Here is a 17235-nt window from a genome sequence, read left to right on the forward strand (position 1 = left end):
TTGTACTCACGATCTCGTTCTTTCGGTCATGAGCCAAATCTCATGACCATAGGTGAGGATCGGAACATAGATCGATCGGTAAATCGAGAGCTTTGCCCCCCTACTCAGCTTTCTCTTCACCACGATAGTCCGATACAGTGACCGCACCACTGCAGATGCTGCACCGATCCGTCTGTCGATCTCCTGCTCCATCCGTCCCTCACTCGTGAACAAGACCCCAAGATACTTAAACTCCTCCACTTGAGGCAAGGACACTCCACCGACCTGAAGACGGCAAAGCACCTTTTTCCGGTCGAAAACCATGGCCTCGGATTTGGAGGTGTTGATTTTCATCCTGGACACCTCACACTCAGCTGCAAACCGCCCCAGTGCATGCTGAAGGTCCTGATTTGACGAAGCCAACAGAACCACATCGTCTGCAAACAGCAGAGATGAGATTCTGTGGCTCCCAAACCAGACACCCTCTACACCCTGGCAACGCCTAGAAATTCTGTCCTTAAAGATAATGAACAGAACCGGTGTCAAAGGGCAGCCCTGGCAGAGGCCAACGTGCACTGGAAACAGGTTTGACTTACTACTGGCAATGCGAACCAAGCTCCTGCTGCGGCCGTACAGGGACCAGATAGCCCTTAGCAAAGGACCCCGGACCCCGTATTCCTGGAGCACCCCCCACAGGGTGCCCCGAGGGACACGGTCAAACGCCTTCTCCAGATCCACAAAGCACATGACTTTCAACCTTTACCGATAATGTCCAGTGTCTGAGTCAGCCACTCTAAAACAGGGGGAGGGGTTTTGAGAGATCCAAAGACTTGACATAACAGATGTCGAAGTTATAAGTATTTCCAGAATTGATTTTGAGGTAAACCATATTGAGCTTGCAAATCCATAAATGATTTGAGGTGTCCCCCTTCATAAAGATCTCTTAGCATAAGAATGCCCTTCCTAACCCACTGCTTCCAAATAAATAGTGATTTTTCAATACGTAGGCTTGTGTTTAGCCAAATGGAGGCTAATGAATGAAGATGGGAGCTAGTGCCCAGTATAGCAGAGATCCTTTTCCATACATGCTGTAAAAATGATACTACTGGGTGTGTCTGAAATTCAGAGGAAAGTTTCATGGTAGTAAGATGAATTAAGGGGAGAAGACTACTCAGAAAACTCTCTAGATCAAACCAGGGGAGAGCTCTCTCTGGTGGGAGGGCCCAGTGAATTATATGTCAGAGGCTGAAGGCGTAGTGGTATAGAGTTAAATTTGGGACACCAAGACCTCCAAAGTCTGTAGGTTTTTGTAATTTTTTCAACTTCAATCTAGGGCGTTTGCCATTCCATATAAACCTATTGCACAGCCTATCAAATTGCCTAAAATTGTTGTGAAAGTGTAGTGACACGGACCCACAACAGGGGGCGCAAATGAACGGTCAATAGATGAGCCAAAAATTAACAATTTAATGTTGTGAAGGTGCACAACGAACATACAGACAATCTCAGAATATGATTACAGTCAATCCACAAAGGTGACGTGTGGGCAGGCTCGAGGATAGAAGACGTCTGTCCTGAGAAGAGTCGGAACCACACAATTTCCGCCGCCACCGAACCTGGTGAATACTGGAGCCGCCAAGTCCCGAATTCCCAGGTGATCACCGTCCCCGACTGTCGGATCTGGTACTGCTGGCGAGAACAAAGACAGTCAGGTGTGGCTGTGTGTACACCCAGTAACAACAACGGTGGGAATGCCACCTCCACCTCTCACTCAATATGTTGCAGAGTACCGCAGTGATTCCTCAGGGGAAAAGAGTGCCGTCCTGCACTCACTCAGCCTCCACGGCAAGAGGGACCGGTACTCCTGCAAACACTCACAATATACAGATATGTTGTAACACAAATGGCTGAGAATATTACCTCCAACGAAGTACGATATCTCGGCAACGAGGTGGAGTTGACGTCTGGTCTTTATGGAGTGAGATGATGTTGAGTAGATGGGTGACAGCTGTCAAGAGATAATGAGTGACAGCTGTCACCCCCGGCTGTGTCCGTGGCGGCAGCGCCCTCTCGTGCCTGAAGCCCGCACTTCAGGCAGGGCGCCCACTGGTGGTGGGCCAGCAGTACCTCCTCTTCTGGCGGCCCACACAACAAAAATAACCAGCTGGAATTTTAAGAGGGAGGACTTGTAGAAGGTAATTAAATCTAGGAGCACTAATCATCTTAATAACATTAATCCGGCCCCAAAGAGACAGAAAACGAGTAGACCATCGTTCAATGTCTGCTGTAAAATGATCTAATAAAGGCTCTAGATTAATTTGAATTATATTCGATAGATTATGGGAAAATAGTATACCAAGGTATTTAATTCCTACCTGGGGCCAACAAAAATCTGTGCTATCCCCTGTTTTGAACAGTGTTTTAGGACAGTAAGATGCTAGAGGGAGAGCCTCTGACTTGCTCCAATTAACTCTATAAACAGACAGAGATGAGAATGTGTTAATAATTTTAAGAAGAATTGGGATTGATTTTTGTGGCTGAGTAATCAGTACTAAGGCATCGTCTGCGTATAACATAATCTTGTGGGTCTTGCCGTGAAGTTCAATACCTGGAAAGTTGTACTCTTTGCGAAGAGCTACTGCTAATGGCTCTAATGCTAGAGCAAAAAGCAGGGGGCTTAATGGGCAGCCCTGTAAAGTGTGAAAGGTTGAGATGTGATTCGGTTTATTGTCACTGAGGCTACGGTTCATTGTGTAGAAGTTTGATCCAGGAGATAAATTTTGGACCGAAGCCAAAGGTCTCCAGGGCAGCAAAGAGATATTGCTACTCTACCCTGTCAAACGCTTTTTCGGCGTTCAGGGACAGGGCTGCTGATGGGGAGAGATGTTTGAGCGAGGGGTCATTTTGGAGTGACCATATGGTGTCAATGAGTCGCCTAATGTTGTCTGAAGCACCTCGGGACCGAATAAAGCCTACCTGGTCAGGGTGTATGAGAGAGAGATCATTAAAGAGAGAGAGATCCCAACCATCCATTTGAGAGAGAGATCCCAACCACCCATTAGAGAGAGAGATCCCAACCACCCATTAGAGAGATCCCAACCACCCATTAGAACGAGATCCCACCCACCCATTAGAACGAGATCCCACCCACCCATTAGAGACAGAGATCCCACCCATTAGAGAGAAAGATCCCACCCACCCATCAGAGCGAGATCCCACCCATTAGAGAGAGAGATCCCAACCACCCATTAGAGAGATCCCACCCATTAGAGAGAAAGATCCCACCCACCCATTAGAGCGAGATCCCACCCATTTGAGAGAGAGATCCCACCCACCCATTAGAGAGAGAGAGATCCCAACCACCCATTAAATCAAATCAAATCAATTTTATTTATATAGCACCAAATCACAACAACAGTTGCCCCAAGGCGCTTTATATTGCAAGGCAAAAGCCATACCATAATTACAGAAAAACCCTAATGGTCAAAACGACCCCCTGTGAGCAAGCACTTGGTGACAGTGGGAAGGAAAAACTCCCTTTTAACAGGAAGAAACCTCCAGCAGAACCAGGCTCAGAGAGGGGCAGTCTTCTGCTGGGACTGGTTGGGGCTGAGGGAGAGAATCAGGAAAAAGACATGCTGTGGAGGGGAGCAGAGATCAATCACTAATGATTAAATGCAGAGTGGTGCATACAGAGCAAAAAGAGAAAGAAACACTCAGTGCATCATGGGAACCCCCCAGCAGTCTAAGTCTATAGCAGCATAACTAAGGGATGGTTCAGGGTCACCTGATCCAGCCCTAACTATAAGCTTTAGCAAAAAGGAAAGTTTTAAGCCTAATGTTAAAAGTAGAGAGGGTGTCTGTCTCCCTGATCCGAATTGGGAGCTGGTTCCACAGGAGAGGAGCCTGAAAGCTGAAGGCTCTGCCTCCCATTCTACTCTTAAAAACCCTAGGAACTACAAGTAAGCCTGCAGTCTGAGAGCGAAGCGCTCTATTGGGGTGATATGGTACTAAGAGGTCCCTAAGATAAGATGGGACCTGATTATTCAAAACTGATGGGGAAAGTGTAGTGACACGGACCCACAACAGGGGGCGCAAATGAACGGTCAATAGATGAGCCAAAAGGTAACAATTTAATGTTGTGAATGTGCACAACGATTATACAGACAATCACAGAATCTGATAGCAGTCAATACACAAAGGTGACGTGTGGGCAGGCTCGAGGATAGAAGACCTCTGTCCTGGGAAGAGCCGGAACCACACGATTTCCACCGCCACCGAACCCTGTGAATACTGGAGCCGCCAAGTCCCGAATTCCCAGGTGATCACCGTCCCCGACTGTCGGATCTGGTACTGCTGGCGAGGAGCACAAACAGTGAGATGTGGGTGTGTGCACACCCAGTAACAAAAACAGTCAGAAGGTGGAAAGTCGCCTCCACCTGTAATCACACACTCATGCAGCTCCTGTTAAATCACTTATCTGGCTGGAGTGTGAAGCGAAGCCGTTGCTGATCACACTTTACGCCAATCCCACAGATAAGGAAATGCAACAGGAATACTGCTGCAAAGAAGTTCAGATTATTACTCAATGTTTAAGTCAGCAGATACAATTACCTTCACAGGTAGATGATATCTCGGCAGCGAGGTGGAGATGACGTCCGGCTTTTATGGAGTGGATTGATGAGGGACAGCTGTCAACCCCGGCTGTGTCTGTGGCGGCAGCGCCCTCTCGTGCCTGAAGCCCGCACTTCAGGCAGGGGGCCCTCTGGAGGTGGGCCAGCAGTACCTCCTCTTCTGGCGGCCCACACAACAGGATTCCCCCCCCCCTTAACGGGCGCCTCCTGGCGCTCGACCAGGCTTGTTCGGGTGACGGTGGTAGAAGTCGGCCAGGAGGGCCGGGTCCAGGATGAAGCTCCTCTTCACCCAGGAGCATTCCTCTGGTCCATACCCCTCCCAGTCCACCAAATACTGAAACCCCCGGCCCTTACGACGGACGTCCAGGAGCCTGCGCATTGTCCATGCAGGCTCCCCGTCGATGATCCGGGCAGAAGGCGGCGCCGGTCCAGGAGTGCAGAGGGTGGAGGTGTGGTATGGCTTGACACGTGAGACATGAAAGACCGGGTGGATCCGCAGTGAAGCTGGTAGCTTCAGCTTCACTGCGGCCGGACTGAGGACTTTGAGGATCTGGAATGGTCCAATGTAATGTTCCTTCAGCTTAGGGGAGTCCACTTGTAAGGGGATGTCCTTCGTTGATAGCCATACCTCCTGCCCGGGCTGGTAAGCAGGGGCCGGGGAACGCCGGTGGTCTGCATGGACCTTAGCCCTCATCCGGGCCTTCAACAAGGCAGAGCGGGCGGTGCACCACACCCGTCGGCATCTTCGCAGGTGGGCCTGGACCGAGGGCACACCGACCTCTCCCTCCACCACGGGGAACAGTGGGGGCTGATACCCCAGACACACTTCGAACGGGGAGAGGCCGGTGGCAGAGGACACCTGGCTGTTATGGGCGTACTCGATCCAGGCCAGATGGTCACTCCAGGCCGACGGGTGCGCGGACGTGACGCAGCGGAGAGCCTGTTCAAGTTCTTGGTTGGCCCGCTCTGCCTGTCCGTTCGTCTGAGGGTGATACCCGGACGAGAGGCTCACGCTGGCCCCCAGTTCCCTGCAGAAACTCCTCCACACCTGGGAGGAGAACTGAGGACCACGGTCCGAGACGATGTCCGCTGGTATCCCATGCAGACGCACGACGTGGCGGACCAGGAGGTCTGCTGTCTCCTGGGCCGTTGGGAGCTTCGGGAGGGCCACAAAGTGGGCCGCCTTGGAGAATCGGTCCACTATCGTGAAGATGGTCATCATGCCCTGGGACGGTGGGAGACCCGTGACAAAGTCCAAGCCAATGTGGGACCAGGGGCGACGAGGCACCGGTAGAGGCTACAGAAGTCCTTGTGTCTTTGTGTGGTCTGCCTTGCCCCTGGCACAGGTGATACAGGCCTGGACATACTCCCGGACATCGGCCTCCATAGACGCCCACCAGAAGCGCTGCCGGACAACTGCCACGGTCCTTCGCACCCCCGGATGACCGTGACAGAAGTCCAAGACTGCAGCTCTGGCCTCTGGTGGGACGTATAAACGGTTCTTCGGACCGGTTCCTGGGTCCGGGCTCCGTGCCAGGGCCTCCTGGACGGTCTTCTCCACGTCCCAGGGGAGGGTGGCCACGACAGTGGACTCAGGTATGATGGGCTCCGGTGGATCCGACAGCTCCATCTTGACTTCATCTTCGTGTACCCTGGACAAGGCATCCGATCTCTGGTTCTTGGTCCCGGGGCGATAGGTGATCCGGAAGTCAAAACGCCCGAAGAACAGTGACCAGCAGGCTTGCCTGGGGTTCAGCCGCTTGGCGGTCCTGATATACTCCAGGTTCCGGTGGTCAGTGAAAACCGTGAACGGCACAGACGCTCCCTCCAACAGGTGTCTCCACTCCTCAAGAGCCTCTTTCACCGCAAGGAGTTATCGATTGCCGACGTCATAGTTCCGTTCAGCTGGGGTCAACCTGCGAGAAAAGTAGGCACACGGATGAAGAACCTTATCGGTCTCTCCGCTCTGGGATAGCACGGCTCCTATCCCTGAGTCAGAGGCATCCACTTCAACCACAAACTGGCGGCTAGGGTCGGGCTGCACCAGAACTGGTGCAGACGAGAACCGGCGTTTCAACTCCTTGAACACGGCTTCGCACCGATCCGACCAGGTGAAGGAGACTTTTGCAGAGGTCAGGGCTGTCAGGGGGCTAACTACCTGACTGTAGCCCTTAATGAACCTCCTGTAGAAATTTGCAAAGCCGAGGAACTGTTGCAGTTTCCTACGGCTTGTTGGTTGGGGCCAATCTCTCACCACCGCTACCTTGGCCGGATCAGGGGCGACGGAGTTGGAGGAGATGATGAACCCCAGGAAGGACAAAGAGGTGCGGTGAAACTCACACTTCTCGCCCTTCACAAACAGCCGGTTCTCCAACAACCGCTGCAGGACCTGACGTACATGCTGGACATGAGTCTCAGGGTCCGGGGAAAAGATGAGTATGTCATCCAGATATACAAAGACGAATCAGTGCAGGAAGTCCCGCAAGACGTCGTTTACCAATGCTTGGAACGTCACAGGGGCGTTAGTGAGGCCGAACGGCATGACCAGGTACTCAAAATGACCTAATGGGGTGTTAAATGCCGTCTTCCATTCGTCTCCCTTCCGGATCCGAACCAGGTGATATGCATTCCTAAGGTCCAGTTTGGTGAAAATTTGGGCTCCATGCAGGGGCGTGAACACTGAATCCAACAGGGGTAAAGGGTATCGATTACGAACCGTTATGTCGTTCAGCCCCCTGTAATCAATGCATGGACGGAGTCCGCCGTCTTTCTTGCCCACAAAAAAGAAACCTGCACCCATCGGGGAGGTGGAATTCCGGATCAGCCCGGCAGCTAATGAGTCCCGGATGTAGGTCTCCATTGATTCGCGCTCAGGACGTGAGAGATTGTACAGCCTGCTGGACGGGAACTCAACGCCCGGGACCAAATCAATGGCACAATCGTACGGACGGTGCGGGGGAAGGGTGAGCACCAGATCCTTGCTGAAGACGTCAGCAAGATCGTGGTACTCAACCGGCACCGCCGTCAGATTGGGAGGGACTTTAACCTCCTCATTAGCATTTACACCGGGAGGAACCGAGGATTCTAAACAATTCCGGTGGCAGGTTTCGCTCCACTGAGTCACAACCCCAGACGGCCAATCAATCCGGGGATTGTGTTTAATCATCCATGGGAAGCCCAAAATCACGCGGGAGGTAGAAGGAGTTACAAAAAACTCAATCTCCTCCCGGTGATTCCCAGACACTACCAGGGTTACAGGTAGTGTCTTGTGTGTGATAAAAGGGAAAAGAGTGCCATCTAGTGCTCGCACCTTCACTGGCGAAGAAAGTGCCACCAGAGGGAGCCCTACCTCCCTTGCCCATCTGCTATCCAGCAGATTCCCTTCTGACCCCGTGTCCACCAGTGCTGGGGCTTGAAGGGTTAAATCCCCGCTCAGGATTGTAACTGGGAGTCGTGTTGAAAGATGTGTATGACCCACGTGAATGTTTTGACCCCCCCTCAGCCCAGTCTCTAAGGGCGGGCGTTTGTGTTTTGACCATTTGAGGCCGTCTCTCTGCTGATGCTCACTCGAGCCGCAGACAAAGCACTCCCCGCGGACCAGCCTCCTCTGTCTGAATGTGGCCCTGCTCATGTCCCTAGCATCGTCAGCAGGGGGAGCTATAGCCACATGGAGCGCTGTGGCTGTGGAGCGTGGGGAAGACGGCTCCCTTTCGGACCCGGGAGGAAGAGGGACGGCTTGCGCCTGACCACGCCCTTCGCCTTGCTCCCGTCGGCGTTCTTCTAACCGATTGTCCAATCATATAACCAAATCGATAAGCTCAGCCAAATCCCGCGGTTCCTCCTTAGCCACCAGGTGCTCCTTCAGGACCGACGACAGTCTGTTTATGAAGGCGGCGCTGAGCGCAGTCATATTCCAGCCGGATCTTGCAGCCGTGATGCAGAAGTCGACTGCATATTCGGCTGTGCTCTGGCGCCCCTGTCTCATTGACAGCAGCACGGTAGACGCGGTTTCGCCTCTGTTAGGGTGATCAAAAACAGTTCTGAGCTCCCTCACAAACCCAGTATAAGAGGCAAGGAGCCGTGAACTTTGCTCCCAAAGCGCTGTAGCCCAAGCGCGTGCCTTACCTCGAAGCAAATTAATCACGTAAGCCACCTTGCTGGCGTCAGACGCGTACATCACGGGACGCTGTGCAAAGACAATCGAACACTGCATAAGAAAGTCCACGCACGTCTCCACACAACCTCCGTATGGCTCTGGGGGGCTTATGTATGCTTCAGGGGATGGTGGGGGGGTCGTTGAATGACCAGTGGAATGTCTGTATTCGGCACCGGGTCGGCAGGAGGAAGAGCTGCAGCAGCGCCCTGAGCGCGCGCTTCCACCTGCACGGTGAGAGCCTCCATCCTGCGATTAAGGATGATGTTTTGCTCGGTCATCAGGTCCATCCGAGCAGTAAAGGCGGTCAGGATGTGCTGCAACTCACCAATCACACCTCCAGCCGACGCCTGTGCCCCCTGCTCTTCCATTGACTGTCCAACAGATGGTTGACGCCCCTCGGGATCCATGACGTTGGCCGAGATATCCTGTTGGGGAAAGTGTAGTGACACGGACCCACAACAGGGGGCGCAAATGAACGGTCAATAGATGAGCCAAAAGGTAACAATTTAATGTTGTGAATGTGCACAACGATTATACAGACAATCACAGAATCTGATAGCAGTCAATACACAAAGGTGACGTGTGGGCAGGCTCGAGGATAGAAGACGTCTGTCCTTGGAAGAGCCGGAACCACACGATTTCCACCGCCACCGAACCCGGTGAATACTGGAGCCGCCAAGTCCCGAATTCCCAGGTGATCACCGTCCCCGACTGTCGGATCTGGTACTGCTGGCGAGGAGAACAAACAGTGAGATGTGGGTGTGTGCACACCCAGTAACAAAAACAGTCAGAAGGTGGAAAGTCGCCTCCACCTCTAATCACACACTCGTGCAGCTCCTGTTAAATCACTTATCTGGCTGGAGTGTGAAGCGAAGCCGTCGCTGATCACACTTTACGCCAATCCCACAGATAAGGAAACGCCACAGGAATACGGCTGCAAAGAAGTTCAGATTATTACTCAATGTTTAAGTCAGCAGAGACAATTACCTTCACAGGTAGATGATATCTCGGCAGCGAGGTGGAGATGACGTCCGGCTTTTATGGAGTGGATTGATGAAGTGGAAATGGGTGACAGCTGTCATGAGTTGATGAGGGACAGCTGTCAACCCCGGCTGTGTCTGTGGCGGCAGCGCCCTCTCGTGCCTGAAGCCCGCACTTCAGGCAGGGCGCCCTCTGGAGGTGGGCCAGCAGTACCTCCTCTTCTGGCGGCCCACACAACAAAAACCTTATAAGTAAGAAGAAGAATTTTAAATTGTATTCTAGAATTAACAGGAAGCCAATGAAAAGAGGACAATATGGGTGAAATATGCTGTCTCCTTCTAGTCCCTGTCAGTACTCTAGCTGCAGCATTTTGAATTAACTGAAGGCTTTTCAGGGAACTTTTAGAACAACCTGATAATAATGAATTACAATAGTCCAGCCTAGAGGAAATAAATGCATGAATTAGTTTTTCAGCATCACTCAGACAAGACCTTTCTAATTTTAGAGATATTGCGCAAATGCAAAAAAGCAGTCCTACATATTTGCTTAATATGCACATTGAAGGACATATCCTGATCAAAAATGACTCCAAGATTTCTCACAGTATTACTAGAGGTCAGGGTAATGCCATCCAGAGTAAGGATCTGGTTAGACACCATGTTTCTAAGATTTGTGGGGCCAAGTACAATAACTTCAGTTTTATCTGAATTTAAAAGCAGGAAATTAGAGGTCATCCATGTCTTTGTGTCTGTAAGACATTCCTGCAGTTTAGCTAATTGGCGTGTGTCCTCTGGCTTCATGGATAGATAAATCCGATCTGGCAGAAACCGGTAGCCAATGAAGGGATGTCAGAATGGGAGTAATGTGGTCAAACCTTCTACTTTGTGTCAAAAGTCTGGCAGCAGCATTCTGTACCAACTGAAGTCCTCGAATGCTAGACTGCGGCAGGCCAGAGAATAAAGCATTACAATAATCCAATCTAGAAGAGACAAATGCATGAATCAGAGTCTCAGCATCAGCCACAGACAGGATGGGGCGAATCTTCGCTATATTTCTCAGATGAAAGAAAGCAGTCCTCGTAATGTACCTAATGTGGAGGTCAAAGGACAACGTAGGATCAAAACTTACCCTAAGGTTCCTCACTTTGTCAGTATGATGTATAACACATGAACCTAGGCTAAGCGCCAGCTGATCAAATTGATGCTGATGTCTTGCTGGACCAAGAACCATCATTTCAGTCTTATCAGAGTTCAAAAGTAGAAAGTTGCTAGACATCCAACTTCTCACTGCTGCGAGACAGTCCTGTAAAGATTTTATGTGGACAGGATTTCCAGCAGCAATCGGCATATACAACTGAGTATCATCAGCATAACAATGAAAAGCAACCCCGAAACGCCGCAAAATGTTCCCAAGCAGTGCCATATACAGGGAAAAAAGCAGGGGACCCAGAACGGATCCCTGCGGAACCCCGAACTTCATGCCCTTAAAGTCAGAGGTAGTGTCATTGCACAAAACACAGTGAGAACGGCCAGACAGATAAGACATCAGCCACGCAAGAGCAGTTCCAGTAATCCCGAAACAGTTTTCTAGCCTATCAAAGAGGAATATGATGATCAACTGTGTCCGAGGCGAAGGAGGCTAGTAGAGATTGTAGATTTTCTAGGTCAGATGGGTTGCAGGCTTTGTTCCACTTCCTTTCCGCCGCTCTGAGGGTAGTACGTAGGGCGCGGATGGTTTCAGTCAGCCATGGTCGGGGTTGGGAAGATCATGCAGGCTTAGTGGCTAGAGGGCACAGGTTGTCCAGGCAGGAGCTCAGTGTGGAGTTGAGCGACTCAGTAACAGTATTCACATCTAGTGAGGAGAATGTGCTGGGTGGAGGCAAGGCAGAGGCGACCACTGATGCAAAGCGAGTAGGTGACAGTTTGCATAGATTACGTCGGTATGTGACCACAGGAGGAGGGCTGACTGGTAGCTCAGGTAGGCAGATTGTGAAATGAGTGGAAAAAATGGTCTGACACGTGCAATGGTGTGATCTTTATGTCATTTGCTTGACAGTTCTTAGTCAGGATCAGGTTGAGTTGATTTCCATTTTTGTGAGTCGGAGAGCAGCTGGCTAGTTGAATGTCAAATGAGTTCATCAGGGCTTTAAAGTTCAAGGCATATGGCTTGTCTAGGTGTATGTTGAAATCACCGAGGACGAGTAGGGGACAGTCCAGGTCTGGGATGGAGGAGATCAGTGTGTCCAGTTCATCAACAAAGTCACCTAGTGGACCTGGGGGACGGTAGACCACAACTACAGACACCTTGATTGGAGCCGTCACCTTGATGGCATGGTATTCAAAGGAGCTGTAGTTATTGTTGGGTAGCAGAGGAGCGTAGTTCCATTGATTGTGGATTAGGATCCCCGTTCCTCCTCCTCGTTGTATTAGACGCGGGGTTTGTGAGAAGGAGTGGGTAGAGGACAGTGCTGCTGCGGTAGCTGTGTTTTCAGGCTTCAACCAGGTTTCTGTTAATGCCAGCAGGTCTACAGAGGGGCTACTGGCATAAGCTAAGATGAAGTCAGCTTTGTTGACAGCAGATTGGCAGTTCCAGAGTCCAACAGTGAAGGAGTGGTGTTGGGTTGCAGTGGCCGGAGATTGGACACGTTTCTGTGTTGGTAAGTCTGGTAGAAAGACTTGCGTCTTTTGTAGATTACAGGGATTCTCATGATGGAGTTGGCACAGGTACAGAGCTGGATGAATGGACGGCTGGACGAAGGTAAGCCTCAGGCTGCAGAACTGGATGGATGAAAGTAGACCTCAGGCTGCAGGGCTGGATAGATGAAAGAAGGCCTCAGGCTGCAGAACTGGGTGGATAAAGTTAGGCCTCAGACTGCAGAGCTGGGTAGATGGGGTAGGCCTCAGACTGCAGAGCTGAGTGAATGAAATTAGGCCTCGGGCTGCAGAGCTGGGTGGATGGGGGTAGGCCTCAGACTGCAGAACTGAGTGGATGAAGGCTGAAAACCAGCCACACTGCAGCAGCTCCCAAAGTCTTTGAACAGGCAGAGGAGGCTATCTATGGTAGCCCATAGTAGAGGCTAATCCTGGATGCTAACTATCTCCAGCCCATGATGGAGTTGGCACAGGTGCAGAGCTGGATGGATGGATGGACGGCCGGCCGGCCGGCCGGACAGACGGACAGAGGTGAGGCTCAGGCTGCAGGGCTGGGTGGATGGAAATAGGCTTTGGGGTGCAGAGCTGGGTGGATGGAGGTAGGCCCCAGGCCTCAAAGCTGGATGGATGGAGGTAGGCCCCAGGCCTCAAAGCTGGATGGATGGAGGTAGGCCTCAGGCTGCAGAACTGGGTGGATAAAGTTAGGCCTCAGACTGCAGAGCTGGGTAGATGGGGTAGGCCTCAGACTGCAGAGCTGAGTGAATGAAATTAGGCCTCAGACTGCAGAACTGAGTGGATGAAGGCTGAAAACCAGCCACACTGCAGCAGCTCCCAAAGTCTTTGAACAGGCAGAGGAGGCTATCTATGGTAGCCCATAGTAGAGGCTAATCCTGGATGCTAACTACCTCCAGCCCATGATGGAGTTGGCACAGGCCGGCCGGAGGTCAGGCTCAGGCTGCAGGGCTGGGTGGATGGAAATAGGCTTTGTGGTGCAGAGCTGGGTGGATGGAGGTAGGCCCCAGGCCTCAAAGCTGGATGGATGGAGGGAGGCCCCAGGCCTCAAAGCTGGATGGATGGAGGTAGGCCTCAGGCTGCTGTACTGCTGCAGTTCTAGGCTGAAAACTAGCCACAATGCAGCAGCTCCCAAAGTCTTAGAACAGGCAGAGGAGGCTGTCTATGGTAGCCCAAAGTAGAGGCTAATCTTAGATGCTAACTAACTCCAGCCCTATGGAGTAGTCAGACATGCAGAGAGGGATCGCCTCCCAAGACAGACACAAAATTTGTCTAATTCCACAGAGCTTGTTGGAAATCAAGTAATTATAGCTCAGCAATAAAAGCTATTATGCTTAAAAGGGTGAGTGAAACTGTCAAAAGATACTAAAAACCAGTATAACCAGTATATTTTCTCATTAACTGCGTTGTAATTTGGCTGGCAGAGGAACACTGCCCCCTGCTGGAGGTCAACAGTCCAGATGGAGTCCAGGAAGACCAGGACAGTCCTGCTGACTGCTGCCCCGCCTTTATGACTCGCTGGAATCCAGCATAGCTAAAAGTGGCTTAGCACCAGATTAACTCCCACAAACTACTTAAATGTTTTTTTTTTTTTTATGAATTTAGTGGAGAAACCTTTGTCCTTCACTGACCTTGACTTTGCAGATAATGATCTTTGTCCTGAAGGTGATGACCTAAAGCTTTTCATGTCACAGTTCTTCACTGAGGCGGCTTACCAGGCTGAGGACCACCATGACCTTCTGACAGCCATCAGTCATCTCATGGACAACAGCCTCGTCTGTCCACTGGAGGCCAGCAGCAACCAGCGGAGCGGCCCCCTGCAGGAGAAACAGGCCGGCGGGCATCAAGACCAAGGTCGAATAACCTCACGTGGTCATGTTTTATCATCAACTTTAACAATTTCTATATTTCTGTCCAATCAGGCGGCACCAAAACGTCACACACAACAATAATTATTTTATTCCCACAACAATTTAAAAAAGTTGAAGGACTTCACAAATTCAATGTAATAAAAAATTAATATAAAACATGACTTACTGAGAGTCATGGACTGGTACCCTCTAGTGGTGACTTGTTCTTCTGGAAAAGACATGATGAAGTGGATTTTCAATTTTTTTTTAAATTCAATTAAATATTTTATTTGATCTCTCCAAAATCTCTTATGTCTTAAAAACCAAAGTCGCCCCATAAACAACAGCTAACTTAAAACAAGTGTACGCACACAGAAGTCTGATTTCTTTTTCATTTGCTCATAAATGTTTTAAAATCTGTGCATGATCTCATTCTCAACCCAGAACCAGAACCACTGCTAAGTTTGTGTACAATGGTTCATTAATCACAAATAACAGGAAGCTGAAGACAAAATTCTACAAAAAAAAGGATGTGTTTGCCGGCATGACCCACACGTCAAGACAGTACGGTTCTGGAACTCAAGCAGATGTTAAAAAGAATTCCTTAGAGGTCAGAAACAACAACCCAGCACCCGCCACCATGCTGGAACGCGCTGTCCGAAACCACGACCCAGCACCCGTCACCGTGCCGGAACGCGCTGTCCAAAAACCACGACCCAGCACCCATCACTGTGCTGGAATGCGCTGTCCGAAACCACGACCCAGCACCCGTCACTGTGCCGGAACGCGCTGTCCAAAAACCACGACCCAGCACCCGTCACCGTGCCGGAACGCGCTGTCCGAAAACCACGACCCAGCACCCGTCACAGTGCCGGAACGCGCTGTCTGAAAACCACGACCCAGCACCCGTCACCGTGCCCGTCACAAAAAATCCTCTTTGCTGTGTGCTGGTAAAGTGCACATGTATTGATCATTAATGGAACAATGCTCTTTTCTAGACACACTCGTTCCCTCGAAAACCATCGATGAGCCACTACGGCGCTCAGGTCGACTTTTTGGAGGACTTGTTAAAGACATGACACGCCGCTACCCTCAGTACCTCAGCGACATACAAGATGCTCTGAACCCTCAGTGCATGGCTGCTATTATCTTCATTTACTTTGCTGCACTATCTCCTGCCATCACCTTTGGTGGACTTCTTGGTGAGTCAGAACATCAGAATTAACCTGTTTCCCAACAATGTCCTGCAGAACATTTGTTAACCTGTGAGAGGTAATCCACCCCACCCTACAGGGACTCTGGTTCTTCCTGTAATTGTTCCATGCCAGCACATAGGAGACACACACCCACTTCCAAAACCTACAGAGCCACCTGTCATGCACCAGAACCACTTCGCAGGAAGACACCCCAAACTGATGCTTAAGGCTTTCTGGTTGGTACCTTGGGATGAGTGGAGAACATAAGTTCTCCACTCATCCCAAGGGACTCCCTCTATGGTATCCCCCACAGACGTCTCTTTGCATTCACTGTTTAATTATTCATCCACTAATCTACGTGATGGTTTTTACGGCGTCACAGATGACTTCAGACGAGGATCCTTCACCCTGACGTCACTGTCCGTGGTGCTGCTGTGAGCATAGAAGCACGAATGAAAGTAGTGATGATATAACATATTAATAACAAACCATCTTTAAAGTAGCTGATAAAAAGGTTCTTGTGACATCAACAAAGGCCTTCGTAGACTATTTCAGGCCTTCTAGGCTCAGTGAGACTCTTCCCGACAGACTGTTGACACACTCCTGTTGAGATTTCATGACATTTTAGTGAAACTCAAGAGATGGAAAACAAAATCAAGTTTTATATGCACCGCCCTCGCTGCAACAAGATCAGAGTGGGTGGGGCTAACATTAGCATTACAGTCAATTATATTAACTTCAGCACTGATGCAGTTATTCCTTTAAATTGATCTGCGGCGCCGTCAGACACCCTGATTAAAAACTCAGACCAAAATTCAGGCTCAGACTTAGAACTCCACAGTAACAGTCCGAGTCCAGATCAGTGAGCCGTCCGAAACCACGTCCAGTTGTCTGTTTAGGTCTGGGGTTGATCCACAGGCTGTGACTCGGCCTCCTCTGTCAGTGTCTCCTGTGGGCGTGGCTTCATTCAGGCAAATATTCTTCATGCTGCTGCCAGGTTTCAGTAACAGAAAATAGTGAGTTTATTTACAAGTACAGCAGCTGTTTTTCTTTCTTGAACAATGTCATTGAGGTTTCTCGGGGTCACCTGTAACGGCCACGCTGTGCCATGTGACACAGGTGAGAAAACAGAGGGTCTGATTGGCGTGTCAGAGCTGATCATTGCCACGGCAATGCAGGGTGTGGTCTTCAGCGTTCTGGGGGCTCAGCCTCTGCTGGTGATCGGATTCTCTGGACCCCTGCTGGTGTTTGAGGAAGCCTTCTTCTCTGTGAGTCTGAAGACCAAAACGCTTCACAAACACATGCCAACATATAAGCAAACAATAACTCTACTTTTTCAGTGCAACAGTTTAGGTTTTGATCCTAGTTTAGGATACCAGGATCACCACATGGATCATCCCTCTTACAGGGCCAGATGTTAACCAGATAGTTGGTTTGTGCACGAGATGCTGATTTTCTGTCTGTTCTCTGGTGTTTTTGAGCAGTTTTGTAAAGACAGTGGGATTGACTATCTGACGGGACGAGTGTGGATCGGCTTCTGGCTGGTACTCATTGTTCTCCTCACTGTGGCCTTTGAGGGAAGCATCCTGGTCCGCTTCGTCTCTCGCTTTACTCAGGAGATCTTCTCCTTCCTCATCTCCCTCATTTTCATCTACGAAACCTTCTCCAAACTGGTCAAGGTGAGACAAGACTTCAGACACACTATGAGATGGACTTCTTTAGGGAATATTTAGACTTGTATCAACTTCACGGTGACACAACTGGCAAATAATCCTG

General features: G+C 50.3%; 1 protein-coding gene across 2 annotated transcripts in view; it reads left to right on the forward strand.

Moving 5' to 3' along the window:
• The window catches only part of LOC117522167 (anion exchange protein 2-like), a 97860-nt gene that overhangs the window by 14255 nt on the left and 66370 nt on the right, over nucleotides 1-17235 (forward strand). For both annotated transcript variants that reach the window (XM_034183554.1, XM_034183553.1), the window contains 4 exons: nucleotides 14108-14267; nucleotides 15262-15465; nucleotides 16579-16727; nucleotides 16944-17138. In XM_034183554.1, coding sequence (XP_034039445.1) covers nucleotides 14108-14267; nucleotides 15262-15465; nucleotides 16579-16727; nucleotides 16944-17138 — 708 coding nt within the window. The remainder of the gene's footprint in view (nucleotides 1-14107; nucleotides 14268-15261; nucleotides 15466-16578; nucleotides 16728-16943; nucleotides 17139-17235) is intronic.

This window comes from Thalassophryne amazonica, chromosome 12, assembly GCF_902500255.1.
Source record: "Thalassophryne amazonica chromosome 12, fThaAma1.1, whole genome shotgun sequence".
NCBI classification, from domain to species: Eukaryota; Metazoa; Chordata; class Actinopteri; order Batrachoidiformes; family Batrachoididae; genus Thalassophryne; species Thalassophryne amazonica.